General features: G+C 38.2%; 1 protein-coding gene across 3 annotated transcripts in view; it reads left to right on the top strand.

The window, feature by feature from the left end:
- The window catches only part of RAD18 (RAD18 E3 ubiquitin protein ligase), a 115,006-nt gene that overhangs the window by 69,544 nt on the left and 22,846 nt on the right, over positions 1–22,616 (top strand). For all 3 annotated transcript variants that reach the window (XM_026501277.4, XM_048227122.2, XM_057311894.1), the window contains one exon: positions 20,320–20,382. In XM_026501277.4, the coding sequence (XP_026357062.2) occupies positions 20,320–20,382 (63 nt within the window). The remainder of the gene's footprint in view (positions 1–20,319; positions 20,383–22,616) is intronic.

The raw sequence follows: 22,616 nt of genomic DNA, 5'->3' as shown, positions 1-22,616 counted from the left end.
TTTCCTTTGTTCATTTGTTTTGTTTCTTCAGTTCCTTATAGGAGTGAAATCATATGGTATTTGTCTTTTTCAAACTGACTTACTTCACTTAGCATTATACTCTCTAGCTCCATCCATGTTGTTGCAAATGGCAAGATTTCATTCTTCTTTATGGCTGAATAATATTCCGTGTCTCACACACATACACACACACACACCCCTTCTTTATCCATTCATCAGTTGATGGATACTTGGGCTGCTTCCATATGTTGGCTATTGTAAATAATGCTGCTATAAAGGAGACATATTATTTCTAAACATAAATTCAACTACCTCCTCTAAGACATTGCTTTGCCAGTCCTCCTTTGGGTTTGTTCTTGGATGGCCCCTTTCATCCCTTCCTCTAATCTCTTTCTTTCTCAATCTTCCCACTAAGTAGGAAGTAATTTCTACTTCTACTTTCTACTTCTATGAATTCCTGTAACAGTGTATCTGAATTCCATAGCAGTTTATCTAAATCAAATCCTTTCTTGTATTATACTTATTTGAGTATCTTTGTCATTCCTATAATTACCCATCAAAGTCCTTAAGAATTGAGTCTGTCACTCATTTTCAAAAAAACTTCCTGCCAAGGGTTTACCACACTAGTCTGCTGTTACTACTAGACCTTTATTTAGTGAATGATTTATTGATTGTAAGACATAATATTTTCTGTTTTACATTTTAATATCTGAAATTGTGATGTGTATTACAATCAATGGCATCTTACAGTTGCTACCTGTCAAGTTGCGGTAGGTTTGTGAGCATCATGGCTCTTCAGGCTGTTATGTCACTTGAGTTACATGCATTGTTAGCATTACATTGGTTTGTCATTTAAAATATCTTCCATAAAGTAATGAGAGAAAAAGTTATTGTGTATGAAGAAAGTGCAGCAGAGTATAAGTTTGATGTTAGCAAGTTAATATTCATCATTGGATGAATGGCTGCAATTCCATTCTTGAAAAACCATCAAGTGATTTGTAGGACGTAGGAAAGAAAGATACCCACAAGTCTGAAGACTTGTTTTAATTTTGATTATAAACTGTGTGCAAAGGATTTGCTGTTACATGACCAACTGAATGCAGGAGAAACGGTTAAAACCCTTGGAGTAGATAGAAGAAATTTCAAAGTAATAACAGCATGACTGATTTCACATGTTGCAAAAGACTCTTTTTAGGGTGTCCCACATCAATTTGTCAGACCCTTCTTGATGTCGTTGAACAGAAGCTGCTTCTAGTCACATGCAGTGTGATTGAGGAAAGAGACAAGGTTAGGAAATGAATTTGCAGAGTGGATGTCAGTGCCTTAGATGAAATTCCTGGAGACAGTAGTCAAGTATTTTTGAGAAATGCTGTGTCCCTGGTGCTGTTGGTAGTACAGAGGGTAACTTTGTGAGGGAAAACTCAGACTTCATAGATAATGATTCAGAACGTGATGAAGAAGAGTCAGACTCCAAATCTGAAGACATTTTGGGAATACTTTAACCAGTTTATTTCAATTCTTTTATACACACACACACACACACACACACACACACAACAATGGTATAAAATAAAAACCTACATCTACATACATTTATAGAACTCTCTGGATATGTAAATTAAAAATTCTAAGTGAAGAAGAAGTCTTTATTTATTTATTTATTTATTTATTTATTTATTTATTTTTAAATATTTTATTTATTTATTCGGCAGAGATAGAGACAGCCAGCGAGAGAGGGAACACAAGCAGGGGGAGTGGGAGAGGAAGAAGCAGGCTCCCAGCAGAAGAGCCTGATGTGGGGCTCGATCCCATAACGCCAGGATCACGCCCTGAGCCGAAGGCAGACGCTTAACCGCTGTGCCACCCAGGCGCCCCAAGAAGTCTTTTTTTAAAAGATTTATTTATTTGGGGCTCCTGGGTGGCTCAGTTGGTTAAGCAACTGCCTTCGGCTTGGGTCATGATATCAGGGTCCTGGGATCGAGCCCCACATCAGGCTCCCTGCTCAGTGGGGAACCTGCTTCTCCTTCTCCCTCTGCCACTCCCCCTGCTTGTGCTTTCCTGCTCTCTCTCTATCAAATAAATAAAGATTAAAAAAAAAGATTTATTTATTTGTTTATTGAGAAAGAGAGAGAGAGAGTTGGGGAGGGCAGAGGAAGAGCATCTTCAAGCAGACTCCCTGCTGAGCGCAGAGCCGGATGTGGGGCTCTGTCTCATGACCCATGAGCTGAAACCAAGAGTTGGTCTTAATCAACCGACTGAGCCACCCAGGTGCCTCAGGAAGTCTTATGTCATAGTTGAATTGACCTCAATTTTTTTCTAAGTGACATAAAATAATGGTTCGTTTTGACATCAGTATTGTCGTAGGTTATTGAAGTGCAGTATTTGAGTATGAATAAGGTCTCTGACTCACTTCAAATAGAATTTCATCATCTAGTTGGAAACTTAAAAAGTATGTCATAATACTGGCTAGTGGTAACCTGGCAGAAGGCTGTCATGAACTATAGTGATCCACTGGTTAATGCCAGTGGTATTTAGTGACTATAAAACCTAAGTAGTCAAAAGAGATACCTAGTCGATTGGGGTAACTAGCTCCATAGAAATCAGGAAAAGAATTCAGAGGGAGAAGAGGACCCATCACAACCAAATGCTTTTAGTAGACTCTTAGTGTATTAGAAGTAAGTCTGGGGCGCCTGGGTAGTGCAGTCGTTAAAGCGTCTGCCTTCGCTCAGGGCGTGATCCTGGCGTTCCGGGATCGAGTCCCACATCGGGCTTCTCCGCTGGGAGCCTGCTTCTTCCTCTCCCACTCCCCTGCTGTGTTCCCTCTCTCGCTGGCTGTCTCTCTGTCACATAAATAAATAAAATCTTTAAAAAAAAAAAAAAGAAGTAAGTCATCTTTATTTATGTGGTCCAACTTTTACTTTCCATAATATTCAGGTATCAGATGGAAAATTATTGAGATCTTTTCCAACCCTAAAATTCCATAATCCTGTTATTTTTAATGAGTGTAATAGTTGGTAAGTTACCTGTGTTCTTTTACCACTGGTTCGTTTCAGATCATGAGTCGACCTTCTAGAGTTATAGTTATTCCTTGTATATTAAAGTGTTTCTATCTTTATACCTTTCATTTTTTTACAAAAGTTTTCTCATTTTTTTCTTTTTATGATATTTTGTTGCTTTCATTGTAAAGCCCCAAATTTTCAAAACCCCTTTAAATTAGATGTTATGCATGTTTGTTGTGAAGAATAGAAAATATAGATAAACAAAAAGAATAAAATTCCCAAATTTTATCAACCAGAAATAACTTCATGTTAACATTTTCATGTGTAGATCCTTCTAAAGATAGAGGTATGGATAGATGGATAGATAAGTGAACATTTTTAAGACAAAAGGATCATAGTATTTTATAATTTTTTGTTTTTTTACTTTTTTTTTTTAAAGAGTAAAGTCACACTATTTGAGGTCTAATGTGAGTGCAAATGTATTGTGAATTGTTCAATTCATGCAGTCATGCTTTAATATGGAGTATAGATCTTACTGTTAGATTGTTGAATAAAAATATTAGTTTTCTTTGTATTAGAACAATATTCAGACTTACATAAACTGGCAGACTCTCAACGAAGAATAATCTTATTTTAAGATTTACCCAATAGGTATATCCAATCCAAGTAATTATTAGGATGAAGCTGTTTTGTTGCTAACTTGATTCTTAACTCTTAAGTATTTTTTTTAGAATTTGAATTATGAACGCTATATTGATTCTCTCTTGCCAACCTGAAGACAGATGATAAGCAAATTGATTAGAATTTTGTATTTTTGTACAACTTCTTGCTAGATGATTTCCGGGAGTTCAAGAGACTTGTCCAGATTTCTGTAAATTAACTTATTGTTCTTCTTAATGAAAAAAGAGAGCTTTTGTTCCCTGAGTTTTGGCAAGCAGAAAAAACTGCATTTTTATTGAGTGCTACATTATAAGAAGAGATGCTTTTGATTATGACCCTTTAGAGGAAGCTTTATCTTCATGTAGAGATGAATAGTAGTCATGCTTTTATTTGGAAGAACCTTCAGATGATTATTTTAAAAATATGTATTTGTGCACTTTAGTTCTAGGCAGAAGAATTTATAAAGAGGCATTGTGTTTTGGCCTAACTGGAGATATTTGAATAAGGTCTATAGATTAGATTATATTAACTATGTCAGTATTTAATTTCCTGATTTTGATAATTTCATCGTGGTCATATAAGTGAATGTGGTTGTTCTGACAAAGTGCGCACTGAGGGGTGAAAGGGGCATGATGGTTCCAGCGTACTTTCAGTGGTTAAAAAAACACATGCAGAGTCGCTTTTTGTAGCTTTGAAATTATTAAAATTAAAAAATTTATTGAGAAGTCACTGACCTTAATCAAAGAAGTTTGTTTATACTAGGAAATTTTCTTCCTTTTTAAAAAAGATTTTATTTATTTGTTAGAGGGAGAGAGCACAGCAGGGTGAAGGTCACAGGGAGAAGCAGACTCCCTGCTGAGCACGGAGCCCGATGCAGGACTCGATCCTGGGACCCTGGGATCATGACCTGAGCTGAAGGCAGATGCTTAACCGACTGAGCCACCCAGGTGCCCTATACTAGGAAATTTTCCAGAGGAAAGATATGTGCTTCTGATTTATTAACCAAAAAAAAGTGGTAGCCAGTGGTCTGCATAAGGTGGTGAGTATGGTTTTCACGTAACTCAGTCAATTAGTTCAGGACCAACCCAACTAGGTTATCTCTGCTTTGACATGTTAGAAAACTTGGACTAATGAAGTGGCCACTGGGATTTCAGTACTTAAGAAAGACCAACTAAATTCACCATTTGGTAACCTATGTGAACCTTCTTGCAGATGCTAGGTGTTGGTCATAAAAGAATCTTAGGTAAGTTGTGAATGAATACATTTTAACTTTTCACAGTTTCTGGCAAAAACAGTTAGCTCTTCTCTGATGCTAAATTAGCAGCAACTGTGTGGAAAGTCCAACACAGACATAGGCACAGAACACTGGGTTCTGACTGAAAGGCTTAAATTAACCATTGGCCATGTATTTGATATATTTGGGTGCAACTTTTCTTCACTTTTCAGTCATTTTTGGAAGAGCTGTCTGTCCAGAATTCTTGAGAGCAAGAGAACAACAACAACAAAACACAAAAATGTGAAGAAATCTTGATTACTGTTTGTTGAAAATTTTAAGGAGTATATTTCAGCCTTTCCAAAGTTCTGAGTAAATTGAAGAATGGTGGCACAATCTTAAGAGAAATGTGCTGTTGTGATATTCATCTAAGGAATGTTGAATACTGGCATCATCAGCCTGTTGATAAGATCCAGTCGAGTTTATGACTTATTGAAGGAAAGGGGAAACACTACCTCAATCATCAATTAGAGTGGTCTCTTCTAGCCAGAAGGTCAAAGTTGAGATGTGTGTTGAGATTTAGAAGGTTGGTTTCCGGCAGGTCTTTCCATGCAGGTCTTGGTTAGGATTGGGTAAACCTAAGTTGAGAATTGGTGAATACAGCAGTATGAGGATTTTAAGAGGTGAGGGGTACAAAGAATCCTGGGGTATCATGCTTTCTATTGAAAAGCTGATGGGGTCTTTTACGTTTTTAGACTCAACAATAAAGTTACTCACAACTTTTATATTCCTAGACAAGAGCCTCCTGGAATAGTAAAGTGTATTGGTGAAGCCTTGTTAATGTGGGCGGTAAGGTGTGTGATTTTGAGGGATGTAATTTGAATACTAACAGTATTGCATACATTGTATCATTTAGCCCACAGGCAAACCCATTGTAAAGATGTGGAAACGAAAGGTTAAAGGAGTGAAATAAGTTGCTTAGGGTGGTGCGTAGTGTATGTGGCAATACCAGGATTTGAATCCAGGTATAGTTTACCTCAGAATCCAAGTTCTCCTGACTGATAATGTTGCTCTGACTGAGCTTGCTTGCTCTTCACATTCTTGAAAGAGTGGAAATATGCAGATGTTGAAATGGTTAGATTTCCTGAGAAGACCCTGAGACCAAGGATTTGAGTGGAATCCGTTAATCTGGAAGGTAGAGGAACCACTATAGGGAGTGGGCACATGAGGCAGGAAAGGTGAGACAGTATTGAAGGGGCATATTATCAAACCAGCTATCACTGTGAGCAGCTGGAGTTTTATCGGAACTCCTAGAAACTAGAAGCTGGTTTAAAACACTCACCTGAGTTAACCCAGGCAAGGGGTAAGGGAGTCAGTTACTTGGTTGGGGGCTGCTCTCTACTGCCTGCAGCCTCCCATGCTGGTGACAGAGCAAGCTCCAACAGGGAGAGGACAATCCGACAAAGGCCCTGGACCGTTGCAAGTCAAGCCTGGTACACTGAAGGGAAAAGGGTAAAGGGATGAGGGCAGGGTACCAATGGGATCTGCGAAAACAGTGATTCCGGCTGAAGATAGGAAAATGGTTCAGTTTTATGTATTCTTTATTAATACAAATGGGGGTGCTCTAGGCTTTTGTCTAGATCTCTAGGCCAAAAGAGTGTAGGAATGTCTGTAGGCATTCCAGAGCTAACTGCACCTCTCTAGGCATTCCAGAGCTAAATGCCAAGCACCCTTGTCCATTGCTGCCAGGAGTGGAAGAGATGAGGCTGTCTGGGGGCTATTGAAGAAGTGATGGACAAGGAAATGTCAGGGGGAGAAAGGGACATTATCTAGAAAACTGAGACAAATGAGTCCACAAACTGATGGGAGAAAATGTGCTTGTTGGTGAGAAACAACTTACTTTTTCATCTTGTGTGATAATAAACTGAAGTATGAAATAATCTATCATCATAGTAAAGTTTACCAACATATTGAATAAAAATCTCTTGGCCTTAGGCAGAAAATCACAAGCACAGAACTGGGAGTTCTTTGATAGTCAGGCATATTTCTTTATTATCTGCTTTGTTTTGCCTTACTAGAGAAAAGTGTACTGTTAATGGGCCTTGTGTATATGGACATCCTCTCTACTTCTGAAGTCACTCTGCTGGCTGTAGCACAATAGGCCTGCTGGTCTTTTTTAGTAAGGTCTTTGAAGTACCCTACTAATAAGTGGCAATATTGTGTGACTTTGAACCCTCCTTAGAGAGGAGGAAGAGAGGTTTTCTAACCTTCTATTTGGCACATCTAATGGTAATCATTTTTAAATGTTTTTTTACACACACAGTTGCTTATTTATGTTTAAGAAGTAGAAAGTGGTATTTTGAAGTGTACTTATCTATACTGTTTGATTTGCATTGATGTATGGACCTTAAACACTTCTCTAACATATATGTATTGAAGTTTCTCCCTGACTTATTTCAGAAGACTTTTGTCTTATCTTACCTATCTGTAGTTGAGCATATATATTTTTTCTGTTATGTTAGCTATGTGTCCTTCTCTTAAAATGGGTGGCAAATGGGAACCACATCGTTGGAGTGGGAGATTATAGACAAGGAAGGCTAAAGTTGTGAACTCATGGCTAGCTTGCTGTAAACTCAGGGGCATACATATAGAGCTGTTTAGAGAGCTGTGTGAGGAAGTAAGCGAGTGTACAAACATGTATTTCCTTGCTGTCTCAGCTGCCAGGGCCAAGAAGCAAGGGCACTGCAGTTGCAACCAGCACACATAGTGCCCTGTTCTTGGTTTCTCATAACATTCCCCAAAAGAAGGAACTACTGCTTCTTGGAGAAATGACTGATTCCTGGGATGGGGCAGGAAGCAAGACAATGCTGGAGAAAGTGTTAGAAAAAGAGAGAAAGAGAAAAAGAGAGAGGGAGGGCGTAAGGAGGGATGAAAGGGAAGAGAAAGGAAGGGAAAAGAAGAGAAAACAAAAAACTGACAGCCACCACCTCAGCCAGGAGATCAAGGTCATCATCCACAGTGATGTTATGTTGATGGCATGTACTCTTGACATGATGTGGTTGGAATGACACTTTATCTCTGTGGCCTTCCTCCCCAAACTCAATAACCTCAGTCAAATTGTGAGAAAAACATCAGACAAACTCCAGTTGAGGGTCCTTTTACAAAATACCTGACCAGCACTCCTCAAACTGTCAGGGTCATCAAAAACAAGGAAAATCTGAGAAACTGTCAGTCTAGAGGAGCCTAAGGAGACCTGATGACTAAATGGAATGTCCTGGATGGAGTGCTGGAACAATAACAAAAAAGACATTAGAGGTGAAAGAAATATAATTCAAGTGTGGACTTCAGTTAACAATAATGTGTTAGTATTGCTTCCTTGGTTGTAACTAATGAATCAGACTAGTGTAAGCTGTTAACAGTAGAAGAAATTGAAATGTGGGAACATTTTGTACTGTCTTTGCAACTTTCCTGTAAATATAAAACTATTCTAAAATAAAAAAGTTTATTTTAAAAAAAGTAATTAGGATATCAAATTGGACACTTTCTGGGTTGTATAAGTTTAGTTATTGAACTATTCCTTTTTCCCTTTCATTTAAAATTACTTGTTACATTTAGTCATATAAATGAATTTATAATAAAACTCTTTTAATGCATTATATAAATGTGTTATTATTTTGTGCTATGTTAAAATTTAATCCATAAATATGGCCTGAGGAAAGAATTCTGCTTTCCTCTCCATTGTCTTTTTTTTTTTTAATCAGTTTTGCTTTCTTGTACTTTGATTCTGTAGAATGATTTCCCCTCCAAGGATGTAGCCCAGCATTTGCATTTCATCATAAGAGAAAACATGCACGATTTACAATATGCCTCAACCTCTTCAGTTGCCGTATTTTTATTAGTGAACATATGCTTGTAAAAGTGATTTCAGTAGTGATCCTCCAAGAACAACGTGAAAGGACAAATAATTTTATCTTTTCTCCAGTACTCATTGCCAAAAGATATTTGTTGTTCAATAATAAGGTTTTCTTTTACTCTCAGGCAGTTCATGTTAGCACCTTTTGCGAGGAGTATTTTATCATGCATTTTTGTTGGGTAATCTGAGGAGCTTCTTTAGAGTAACTTCGTTGATGTTGTTGTATAGTAAGTTCTTGATTTTTCAGCCTTCTGAGTCAATCCCAGGTGGCAGATATTTTCATTTGTTTTTACCAAATTCATGATCTGCCATGATACAGAGATCCTCTGTAAAATTACTTTGAGCCCTTCAATTTCCTGTATCAGGAGAGAGTTTTCAAATTATTTTTACTTGTGTATCTGAAATGCTTATAGAAACTGGCAGTTCCTTCCAGGTTCCATACTTACCAAATGATACCTTCATTGTCATAGCTTAGAGCAGTGTCTGATCATCACCCAAGGTTTTGGTTCTATGACTGTAGCGTTGAGAGTTTTGGCTGGCATGACAAGGTAATACTAGCATAAAGTTGACATTTTTAAAGTGTGTTTTCCTTTTTTAGTTTTCAGACATTTCATAAACTACATAAGAATTCTCGTTCCATATGCTTCTGGATATACTTAGCTTGATATATAAAACTGAGATACATTCTTGACTGGTTCAGAATTCAGTTTTTCATTAAAAAAAAAAAAAAAGGAGCTGATAGTGTGTTTTTCAGAATGCTTTGAGAAGAGCAAGTATGAGACCTTGAAGGAACTACCAGTTTCTTCTAAGTGTTAGTAGGCGTGCAGTCACGGTTTTGGACTAACTCTCCCAGACCCCCACCTGTGGACAACCAGGTAAGAGCTCTCTGTAGTAAAAAAACCAAACCACTTCAAAATCAGAGTCCTGTTCTGGTGAATGAATCTGGGTGGAAGTGAGGTATATAATGTACTTATAATGCTATTGGAAGTTTGTATGTTTAGTCAGTTGATTTAGTTTATAATTTGTTACAGGCACCTCAGAAGTTAAAATCCGAGCTTTTTTCCCCCTGCCTTCTCATTTCATACTACCTTTGCTTTTAAATCAGAGGAACAGATACATGAGGTCTCCTTGGAGACCTTTAGAACCTGGGGAAAAGACACATTAGGGTAGAATACAAACATTTTCAAGTTAGAAGGTAACACAGGAAATCACTAAATATAGTGACTTCATACCACAGGTAAGGAAGTGGAGGCCTGGACAGGTGAGGGGACTTACCCAAGGTCAGTAAATAGAATGGAAGCCAGTAATTCTCAGCTCGGGTTCCCCCCACGACAACATGAGTTGCATCAGGACTTTTGTCTTAGGCACCATTGCTTCCTTTAATGGAATTGTTCAAAGTATCAGTTAGATATAGAATGACCATACGTTCTGATTTGCCTGAGACAGGCTGGTTTCCATTTCTTGTCCTGGTGTCATTATTAATAGCACACTATATTACTCTCCAGAGTGTCTGGGTTTACATGATAGATTGTATGCTTGCCTTGTTAGGACATGCAGTGTTAATTTGCACATGTTCTGTTCTCTTGATTCCCACACAAACATTCTGGAACATGGGTACATATAAAATTGCTGATTTTGCTTCCTCCTTTGATTTTACCACATGACTAGTGCACATTGTTCCTGTATCGCAGAGAGATTTGAGCATTACAGGCCTCAAAGGGAGTTGTTGTTTTTTTTTTAAGGTAATTCTACAGAAGTTAATTATAGAGGTCTTTAATATTGCGTTAATGTGTGCTATAGTATGCTTCTCTTGTCCTAATAAGCACATTTTATTAGAGCCATTTAGAATGTGTTATTAGAGTATGGGTAATAGTACAAATACAAAATTAAAAATATGTATCAGAACATTAAAATTTGGTACAGTTTTGGAGGGATAATTCTTTCTCATGCACTAGATCATTTTATTGGAAACTGAATCACAGGGAGGTTCAGTGTCCACTGCCTAAAATCCAGCAATATAAGGTAGTTTTCAAATTTTTCTCCTCCTTGAACATATCATGAGACTGGAGCTTTATGGCCTGAACTTTGACTTAGTATTGGATTTCTGTGGCTTCTGTGGTTGGTATTGGCCAGGCTTCCCACATTTGCACAGTTGAATGTGCCTTCTCAGGGTGGACAGGTGGGTAGATTATGCAGAAGTTGGCCTGGCTGTGCAGAAGACGTGTTAGTCTCAGTATGACCTTCATATCCAGCCCCGTGGTCCCTGTTATCAAAGAAATTTTTAATCAGATGAAAACTTCTTCTTAAGTTGTGGAGGAGATTTTCATCTTTACAATGTTGCTTGTCTTTTAGTTTATTTCTCTTTATGGAGCAAAATATCATAGCCTGTTAAACTATGATCTTGTTATCTTTTAGTATTTTTTTTTTATTTGTATAGGTCATTATACTGCTGACAGTCTAAAGAATAAAAACAATTTGAAGCATCACGATTTTACCCCCCTGCCCATCTAACTTGAGAGTCTGATTCAGCATCTAGTTGTAGCAGTGAAAATTTTGCTAATTAAAAAAATTTCCCCTTACATTAGACTCTCAGAGTTGATGTCTTCTTTTGTTTCTTAAGTTTGTAAGTAAAACATTAAGCATACATGTTTAATTGTATTTTGAAATTGGATTTCTCCAGACAGCCAAGAGGATTCCAGCATTTGGAATTAACCTAATGTCCTTTTATTTCTCTTTTTTAAAAAAACCAACACACAGTACTTTTCTTCATTTTTTATAAGAATTTAAAGAGATTGACATAAAGGTCTGGTTCGTTCATTCGTTCTTTCTTTCTCTCTTTCTCTCTCTCTCTTTTTTTTTTTTTTAAGATTTTATTTATTTATTTGACAGAGAGAGAGATAGCCAGTGAGGGAGGGAACACAAGCAGGGGGAGTGGGAGAAGAAGAAGCAGGCTCCCAGCAGAGCAGGAAGCCCGATGCGGGGCTCGATCCCAGGATCCCGGGATCACGCCCTGAGCCGAAGGCAGACGCTTAACAACTGAGCCACCCAGGCGCCCCATGGTTCTTTCTTTAATACAGTGTTTCCTAACCTTTTTTCTTGGCACACAGAAAATGATAGTAACTGTGTGTCATGAAGAGATGATGCTGGAAGCCAGAGGTGCCTGCCATGGCCTTCAAAATTATTTTAGGTCCTTTGCATCTCCCTATAGACCTTAAAATCAACTTGTCAATTGCTGTAACAAAAAAGGAACTTTGGCTGAGATTCACTTGAATCTGCAGATCAGTTTAGAGACCAAATGATTTATCAATATTGTTCTGATCCGATATGGTCTGTTTTATATTTTTTAAAAGGTTGACTCCAGATGTTGTGAGAATGGATGGGGATGGGGGCTGGAGGTGAAGTGAGAGGGGAAACAGGGAGACCAGTTAGACTTTTGTAGCAGTCCATTCTAGGGTTTGTGGTGGGGTGCATCTGCATAATAATAGTGAACATAGAAATGGTTGGGATTGGGGATATATTTTGGAGGTAGGAGCTGCAGAACTTGCAGATGGTTTGTGTATGGTGAGCAAGGAAAAGCTCAGTATGAAGGATGAATCCTAAATTTTTGCCTTTAGCAACTGGGTAAATGGTTTTACCAACTTAGTGCTTACTCAGTAAGCATCTGATCAAGGCATGACCAGCAAGTCTGCCTGATGGTTTTTATTTTCTTAATGTAACTCAGGCAGGTTCATCAGCTGAGAGTGGGGGGTTTGGGAAGATAGGAGTCCTCTTGAGAGTGGGAAGCAGAATGCACAGGTAAGAATTATAGGATTGCTTGGTAGCAAGGATTGTCCATTTCAGATTTGTGGTCAAGAATTTTAAATGAGATTAGTTAGCAGATAAAGCCAGATCAAGAGACGTTTTGTTTTGTTTTGTTGCTGGCATGTTTAGTTGCTGATGTACAGCTCAGAGCAGTAGTTAATTTTGGTTAGCCAGAGTTCCTGCATTAATTATAGAGGGTAGTGTGGGGGGTACTAGAAAGAATCAGAAGATTGTTTTTAAATCACAACCAGAATTAAAATTAAGATAAATATAATAATACTTGCTTTGGAATTCTTTCTCATCAGCTGAGAAAATGTCAGATATGTAGCTTTAAAGAAATAATGTTCAGCTTTGATATTATAACTTAATAGAAATGTTTTTGACAATGAAAGGAGACATGCTAATACTTTTTCTTACCATTTATAGACTTAATAGTACCTTTTTAAAAAAATATTCAGGAGTAGATAGTCTTTTTGAGCATCTAGAAACTGCGAAGGAAAGGACCCACAAACCCAGGAGAAAAATGGGCAGAAGTCATGAACAGAGATGGTTTGCTGAAAGAGAAATACAAATTAAATCCAATTTTCACCTGGTAGGTTAGCAAAAAATCTTTAACATTTGCTTGCATCCTCTGCTGTAAGGCTGTGGGGAAACAGACACTCATTTATTGCTGGCTGGTGCTACATAATAACCATTCCTAAGCACAGGAATCTGATGAGATCAACCAAAAGTACTGTTGTTTTGACTTTTAGCCGGTATTCAATGGATTTGTCCTTCAGATTCCACCTGCACATCTACATGGTGACTTACACACAAAGTTATTCAGTGTTTACAGAATAACAAAAGCCTAGAAACTACTCACATGTTTATCATTGGGGCTGGTCGATTAAACTATAGTACAGCCATACAATGAAATACTGTGTGGTTGTTCATAGGGACTAGGAAGATCGGTAGGAGAAGAAAGGGATAAAGAAAGGGGGGGTAAACAGAAGGGGGAATGAACCATGAGAGACTGTGGACTCTGAGAAACAAACTGAGGGCTTCAGAGGGGAGAGGGCTGGGGGAATGGGATAGACTGGTGATGGGTAGTAAGGAGGGCACGTATTGCATGGTGCACTGGGTGTTATACGCAAGTAATGAATCATGGAACTTTACATCAAAAACCAGGGATGTACTGTATGGTGACTAACATAAAAAATATTATTATAAAAACAAAAACAAAGTGACAATCTCTGTGTGCTTGATAACAGAGATTTCCAGGATAGATTTGTAAGTGAAAAGACCATTGTTCAGAACAGCATAGATAGCATATGGTTTCCTTTCTAAAAGGGGGGAGGGGATGGTGTATACTTATATTTGTTTGGTTTTGCATAAAGAAACACCAGAAGAATAAACAAACTAATAAATGATTACATTTTGGAGACAAGGGGGAATGGGTTGGCAGGGGAGTGAGGAGAGTGTGAGACTTCTGAGTGTATGTCTTTTTATGTCATTTTGATTTTGAACCCTGTAAATATATTAATCTACTTTAAACAGAAAAGAGTCTGTGCTATGTGAAATAAAGTTTTGGAAATTATTGTTATCTTCAATGTTATTATAAATTGGTTAATGAAGTTTGATGATGCAGGCAGTAAGGTAAGACAAATATATTAATGAGATTTTGTAGTTTAGGAGGCATTGGAATTATTGGAAAAATTGCTAAATAAGTTTATGTTTCTGGTCAAGAGAAAACAGTATCTAAAGAAAACATCAAAGTAAGCAGTAACATAAGTTACAAGTATGTTACTATAATTTAGTGATACCTTGTATTTTTAAAAACCTTCATGATTGCTTTTGGAAGGTTGACATTACATTTGGTTTTTTAACTTTTAAGAATGTGACATTTACTGAATTTAATATTGCTACAAAATCTTTTTGTACTAACATACATTACTATTTGTACTTTATGATAGCCTTTTTTCTGGGAACATTTATGAACTTAAAAATACTTCTGAAAGCTAAATGGTTCACTGTGTTTGAGGTGGTGATTTTTGTTCGTCGAAAGTTTTTAGAGAAATGTGGGAACATAGACTAGTTCTGTCACATCTTTTGCATTTTCAAAAGAGTTTAAATTAGTTGGTAAATGAGCTTACCATCCTTTGGATGAACGCAACATTGTTTTGGGGGGAATGGATCTTCACCTAAGATATTATGACATCAAGTCCTTGAAATGTATGTGTGTCTGTGAGATCCCCGTACCTAGCAGGCAGGTGTTTTTGTTTGTGGAGGTTCATCTCAGTCGTGGTTTTCTGACTCTAGAATGGTTCCCGGCATGTGGCCGAGTGTTGGATTAATTTCCCTGGGCTTCACGTGCCCTGTTGATAAAATGGAAGGGTAGTTTTTTGCTGGGTTAACCTTCCTGGGTGATTTTAAAAAAACAAATGAGGTGATTATATATTGTGAATGGTTTGTAAATTGAATATTACCTTAGTTTTAGGTAAGGTTTGCTTTCATCTCTTCTTAAGGATTTACCAGGTATTGATAAAAAAAGTTTTTATTCTTGTATCTGAAGCCAGCTTCATTTTATATTTTTCTAGATGTAATGGAGAGCAGTGAAACTCTTAGCTCTGCTTTATCCATGAGCCTTGTTGATGGTTGTCTGATAAACCTTACTGATGAGTGTATAGGAGGCGGTAGTATTTTTTAACTCTTGTGGATTAATAGCATTTTTCATTCTGCTACTACTGGTTGAAGCAGCACGGTGCGGTAAAAAGAAGATGAGCTTTGCATTCACATCCCTGTTTTTTTACGTACTTTAATGTCTCTGATCCTTTGTCCATCTGTGGGGATAAAACCTAGGCTGCTTATATGAGTTAAAGCTAATGCGCACTGGCTAATTATTACAATGGTTTGTAGAAGTAGTTGCTCAAAAAATGGTCGTTTTTGTCATTGTCAACATTGAGTGATTTCTTGTTTGAACATGGGATGTTTACTATTCTAACATTTTATTGTTAGCCTGCTGCTAACATATTAGGTATATAAGCTGCTGCTTACCCTGTAGAATAAGAACAGATTACTGAAAATAAGGGTTTGAAGAAGGATTCACGGGGGCCAGCAGCATTTAGTTAAATACCATTGTCTGTTGGCACTGTGTGCTCTCCACCAGTCCTCCAGTGGTCTATCCTTGAGGAGTTTTTTGTTCTTGTTTTTGGGTTTGATATACTCAAGCACGCTTAAGTTAATGCCACAGTTATGAGAAGAGATGGGCTTGTGGGGGAGGGTAGTGGAGTAACTACTAGATAATAGAAAAATCCCACTTGAAAGTAACCTTTATTCCACAGGATTTTTTTATAGCAGATGTTTGCATTTTTTCTACCCCACGGTACCCTGTGTACCTGCCATGCTGGATAAATAACAAGTTCTGATGAATTTGCACCCTGGTGTCATAGAAACAGTGGAAATCAAAGATTAAAATAGAGCACATAGTGATCAGGTTTCCTGGCGCAAATGGAAGGATAATGCTGAGGCAGTTATTCCTGTAATTCAGACCCAGATTTGTTATATGAAAATGGAAGCGTTGCTTATTGAACACTTACTATATGCTAAGCTCTATGCTAACCAATCTGCGTGTTATATTGATTAATCTTTAAAATATCCCTGTGAACTGCATGTGTTACCATCCTGACCTTATAGATGAGAATATTAAGACTTGGAAAGACTAAGTAAGTTGGCCAGTATTACATATTAAGTGACAGAAACAGCACGGAAACTCAACTCTGTTTGATGCTAAAATCTGTGATTTCTTATCCTCTGGGTAGTCTTATCAGTCATACTATTGTGAGAGGTGTTAGGCATCTTTTCAGCTTTGGCTGTAAAATCTTGACTAGTAAGATGAAATAAGATACTGCAAAAGAAATAATGCAAAAAGTGTTTTCCTTTGCCCGTTAAGATGTGTGCTACTGCTTTTGGTGAGAGAATAACAAGAGTAAAACATTATAGAAAAGACCAGTTAGGCCCAAGACCTACAAGCCAAAAACAGTTTAGTTTACACTTCTGAAAATTCGAGCTGATACAAAGGTTAATGGTATGAAAATTAAGTATAGGTGTTCTAAATAGATCTACTAGAATCTTTCTACACAGAGATTGGGAATTCCATAGAATTCAAGATTAATATTTTTGTCTGTGTGTCCTTCTCACATGTATTTAATCTATAGAATAATTTGTGCTCTACCCTGGACTAATGCTAACATCAGAGAGCACAGTTTAAACACCCTTATTTAGGGATCTGTGACTTTCATGTACTTGACCTCATATTCATCCAGCTTCTTAAAAGCATGTCTACCAGAATGTTTAAACCCAAGTAGTAGAGGAGCTGAAATTTACTCTGAAAAAGTTCTTGTCTGAGAATTAAAAGCTATAGCTGTGTAGGCTCATACATGCTCTGACCCTGTGTATGCCAGAGTGAGTAATTTATTTTCTCCTGTGGAGGATTTTTTTAGATGTCTTGAAAGTATATGAAAGAAATTTTTGATCTCCAAGGCATAGTAAAATGACTAAATGACCAAGTATTAATTACTTATCTCCACAAGGAAGAGATCTGTGAGTGTTAATCTTAGTAATATTGACTCTTGTGCCCAGTAGTCTGTTTGTAAATCCTGTTTGCAAAACTGGACATCCAGGAAGGTGGTTTTTAGGTAGAATATGGTGAGTACATTACTTTAGAAGGAATGAACACGTATTAGTGTCAACTCTTAGTTGTTTTTTGGTAGGGATGGGGGCAGTGGACTCAGAAAGAGGGGAGGGAGAGGGAATCTTAAGCAGGTGCCATACCCAGCACAGAGGCCGACCCGGGGGTCCGTCTCATGACCGTGAGATCATGATCTGAGCCAAAATCCAGAATCCGACGCTCACCCGGCTAAGCCATCCAGGCACGCCAACTCTCAGTTTCTTAGTGGTGACTAGAATCAGAGTAGAAGGTATAGCAGATAATCCTGAAGCATCACTGTAGGTAAAGTTCAGACCTCTCAAAGTTTATGTCATTCAGGTTAGCGACTAAGCTGGGGTGGAAGGAAAGGTGGCAAGAACTGAGGGACTCAGGAGCTGGGTAGCATGTCTGGTCAGTGGTATTGAAGTCACAGAGCAAGAGGAGATTGCAGACCATTTTTGAGAAGTGTTTTTTGTGAACCTTCGCTACCATCTGTTTTCACTGAGGTAGTGTAGAAAAACCGCTTAGGTTTATGTCACTAATGTACCGCAAATATTTTCCTTTAACAAATCAGTGATTTCTACTGGTGATTTGAAAGCCCCTAGGTAAATTGACCACAAGACTACTGGGTTAGTTGACAGGTCTAGCTGTCCTGCTTACTTAGCTAGAACAGGAGGGATGCTTTGTAACCTTCTTGTTTAAAAAAAAAAATCTATGTGTGTGTTGGTGTTGGCAGGAAGCACACTCTATTTCCTCTAGCCATGTGACACCTACCAGGACTCAGAGCTGCATGACCACCCTTTAACCCCCATTCCCTTAGTTCATGGGTTCTTGATAGGAGCTCCCTAGTGGACAGAACTTGGTTCTTGGCAGCGAGGAGGCTGGATGGCCAAAAAACACACACACACACAAGAACAAAAAAACAACTTACTCTGTTTATAATACACACACACACACACACACACACACACACACACACACATATAACATATAAACAGGTACAAATTATATTTAAGTATTAAAATCTCATGGAAGGGCAATTATGAAAAAAAAGTCTAAAAAAGCTCCTTAGGTGGGGGACTATAATGAAAAAGGTTGAGAAGCACTGCCCTAGCTCTGTCCAGGTAAAGAAGAGTGGGTGAGGGCATCAGTGTAACAGGAGAGAGAAGAGGGAAAAAAAATTACATTAAAACAACTTCAGTTTTCTTTATAAAGTTGTAGTAGTTAAAAGTGACGTTTAGGAATAACAAAGGTTGGGCTGTTGGGAGTGGAAAGGTTGGAGCGCTTCTGTGGGGGCAGGGGAGGCAGTGGCTATCAGCCCGCCCTAGCAAGTGGGAAATTCATAAAGTTGGTGAAATCTACCCTGTATCTCCTTAAGGACCTTCTGCTTTTCTCCCTTCTCGCCTAATAAAAACTACATTTAGCTAGCTGTTTAATGAGAAAGTTTGTTTTAGGGTGGTTTACACTATTATCAGTGATAAATGTATGTTATTATTTTCTGGGGCACTTGCATTTGCATGGGAGGCACCCTCAAATGTAGAAGAGCAGCAGATGCTTGGGCACTCCGATACTTTAGAGCAGTGTTTCCCATCCCAGGGGCTTGAAGGAATGACTCAGTGGGCCTGCAGGAGCACATACGTACCAGGAATTACCTTCAGACATAATGAAGAGTGTCTCACAAATGCGGGTACTACTGTTTTTTCACTGTCCTGCATGTGCCACTGTAATGAATAAAATATAGACTAAAAGTATTGCTAAATTTATGATACTTTGTTATTATGTATTTTCTCAAGCCACTAATACTAAGCGTATTGTTGCTACTGTGAGGCTCCTTATCCTGAAATGCCTGAGAACCACTGAGCTAGCTGTACTGGAGGGTCACTACACCCGCACTGCAGATGGAATCGCCACACACAGGCCATCATACACGTGAGCCGTAGTCAGAGGGCTCCTGCATAGAGCTCCTTGAGGCTTGGGATTGGAGGGGTACCCCTTGAGTAAAATATCTGGCACAGCACCGTATTTATTGATGGTTGTTGCCTTGTTTTGTTCATGCACCACAGGCAAATGTTGCTTCAAAATGATTTGTTTTTTTTAATTTTTAAACTTTTGTTATCTGAGTATCATTAGAAAATGATTGGCACAGGTCTGTCCAATCGTGTTGTTTCTCACCCAGGAGAAAGTTATTCCTTTGTTTTAGCCTTCTCCACCCTGGGGTAGTGACTCCTGTTTCCGAGTTGTCCCATGTAATGCCCTTCACATTCTTTGTCTTGGATGCCTAAGGAAATGCTTTTTCACTATTAGTGTACATCTTTTTTTCTTTTTATTTATTTGGTAAGAATTTTTTTGGGGTAAGAACAAGATGCTAAAAGCCTTGGAACACTTTTTCTTTTAAAGAAATAATACATGCCCTCTATAACCTTATTTTACCCCGTACCCTGCACAGATAGACCAAAGATTATACACCACTTTAAGCCAGGTTGTATTATAACGAATTCCATTATTAGCACAGTTCAAATTAATTAAATTTTACTTTACTTTGGTTACAAAGGGACTAAAAGCCACTTAGGAACTTAATGTCTCTTTATGAATCTCATTACTAGAGTGCAGTTTTTAAAACACAGTTTGATCTTTGGTTGCCATGGGAGATTAAAAATGCTTGCGACTGTATTCCATTTGAATGCAGGTTTTATGTTGAAGGATTTATTTAAACTTTAATGATTTTTTTCTTTATTATTGCTAGTTTATTTTTTTTACACCTTTACTGAAATTGGTGTATAATAAACTACAAATATTTGGACCACAGAGTTGGTGAGTTTTGATACATGTGTACAGCTATGAAATCATCTTCACAGTCAAGATGATGAACTTATCCACTCCCGGAGTTTCCTCGTGCCACTTTGTAATCCCTCCTTGCCCACCCCTTGCCCCCTAAGGTAATCACTGGTCTGCTAGTTTGCTTTCTGTCACTAGAGATTAGTTTGCGTTTTCTAGAATTTCATATAAATCTTTTTATTGTCTGACAATATTGATGTACATGTCCTTTTAGTTCCAGTTCAGACATCATAAGAGATCTTCTAGAAGAAGAGGAAGCCTGGGAAGCATCACATAGGTGAGTTCTTATCATTAAAAAATGTGTGTTCTTTGAGAAATTATAATTCCACTTGATTTTCAAACAAAAGAATATTTGTGCTTTCTGATTTAAGGAGGTAATAATTCACACACATTAAGGTAAAGATTTCCAGTTTACTATTTGTTTCTGTACATTTTTGCTTAGAAATGGAATCCCACTGTAATAACTCTGCTTTCTTGTCAGAAGTTGTTTTTCTAAAGACGGATTGTTCCAATGAGAAATTAACAGTTTAGCCATAAGCACTGGCTCAGAGTGTTTACAAAACTTTCAGTCCTTTCCTAGGTGTTCCCAGTCATAAGATGTGTTTAGTGTAAAATAAATGTAGTTTGATTCCTTCTCCTGTAGGCATTTAGAAATCTGTCCAGGAAATGAGAGTGGTGGAGGGGACCTATTCCAGGTCCTACTGGTAGGTAGGGAGGAAAGGAACAATGCCAAAGAATATTACATTTTCATTAATCTCCACCTGCAGGAGTGATCAGCGGTACAGTGGGGCAGTTCTGTCCCACTGTAATTTTGTGATTACACTTCAGTGGGCCCTCCAGACTGCTAGCAGTTTTACTGTTTCTGTGGTCATTTCTTTGTCTGGTTCTTCACAAGGATTATTTGAAACCTCACCTCTTTCCAGTGGCTGCACCCCCAGCTGGAGACCTTTTCTCTTTCTTTGTAGAGGAAACAGAAACCATTATGTGTCAGTCCTCATCTTTTCAACACCAAATATATAAATCTGCCTATATTTGTACATATTTTATTCCTCTTTTTATATTTGTACATATTTTATTCCTTTTATAATGAAGGGATGTCTTATCAGCGGGTAATTCCTCCTCCCTCATTCCTACCCATTTGTCAGGAATCTTATCCATTCTCCCCTTCCCTTGTCTGGCACCCTCTCCCTCTCAATTGTATCTTTGTCATTGGGTTTTCAGCCTGCTCACATCTTTCCATCTTAAAACCAGCCAAGCAACAAATAACACCTCATTCAGTCTCTCCTCTTACTCCATCTCATCCTGCAGCCACTGTTCTATCTCTCCTTCCTTTCTTAATGGATGGTCTCTACCTGCATTTTCTACTTCCTTATCTCCTACTTATTCTTACACATTCTCAGCCAGTTCCGTCATTCATCTGAAATCATTTCCACTAAGGTCATCAAAGAGCTCCATGTTGCTAAATCCAAAGTCAAGACCTTCACTGACTTCTTAGCAGATTTGATACTGTTGACCTCTTCACCTTGTTTAAAGCCTCTTTGAGGCTTGAAGAGGTGAATTTCCATCCCAAGGTCACTCAGCAGTAAATGGTAAGTGATGGAGCTAAGACTGTAACCAGTGTGTCAAAAGTCAGCTCTTCGGACCATTAAGCTGTATACTGTCTTTACAAAGAAGAAGTTTACTGTGCTGAGATTCTGTAGTTTCATAGCTGAATCACTGGAAGAAAGGGGAGTGTTCTGTATCCAGGGAAAGCATGATGAGGAGGTTTTTCAGCCAGTGAGATATTTGCTGGTTCAAACAGTAATGTTTTATGAAAGTTTGAGATTTTGGCAGCATTACTCTCACCTAACCATTATTTAACTGCATTTCGGGAAGAAGGCCACTGCTTAGCTAGCTATTGCCTCTTGTACCAGGAATTACCCTGTTCATGCTGACCTAAACCAGGCACCGAGGGCTATGACACATTATAGCCAGAGTTCCTGTACCCAGGCCCATTCTTAATATTGATGGCCTCCAAAAGTCATCATTATAAGAAAGCACTTAGAAGACCAGTCCCATCGATTGATCCTCATAAATAATAAATGTTACAGCTAGAAGAATCTTAAGTGTTCATCTCGTCTAAACCTGTCATGTTATAGAGAAGGAAGCTGGACTCCAGAGTGCTAAATTGACCAGGTCAAAGTCCACACCTAGTTAGTGGCACTGCCAAGATCAGAAGCCAGGCCTCCTAACTTCAGCTGAACATAGAACAGTTCACACAAACTGGTGCCATAATGTAGCTTTAGAGGCAGAAGCAGGAAAAGCCTCCATAGCTTTACTTTTAAACAAAATCTGTCAGTTCTATATCTTAAGCTTATAGGCATGTTTTGTGGTACCACAAGTGGCATATTTGAGATGTTAGTCCTGGAACATACTATTTCAGTTCCAACACATTCTCTTAATTCCGTAAATGATTGAGAGGTTCTGTTAGCAACACAGTGCTCCATATAAAGCAATATTTTCATGAGCAAC

Source organism: Ursus arctos, unplaced genomic scaffold, assembly GCF_023065955.2.
Source record: "Ursus arctos isolate Adak ecotype North America unplaced genomic scaffold, UrsArc2.0 scaffold_14, whole genome shotgun sequence".
Taxonomy (NCBI): Eukaryota; Metazoa; Chordata; class Mammalia; order Carnivora; family Ursidae; genus Ursus; species Ursus arctos.
This window is presented reverse-complemented; position numbering and strand designations above follow the sequence as displayed.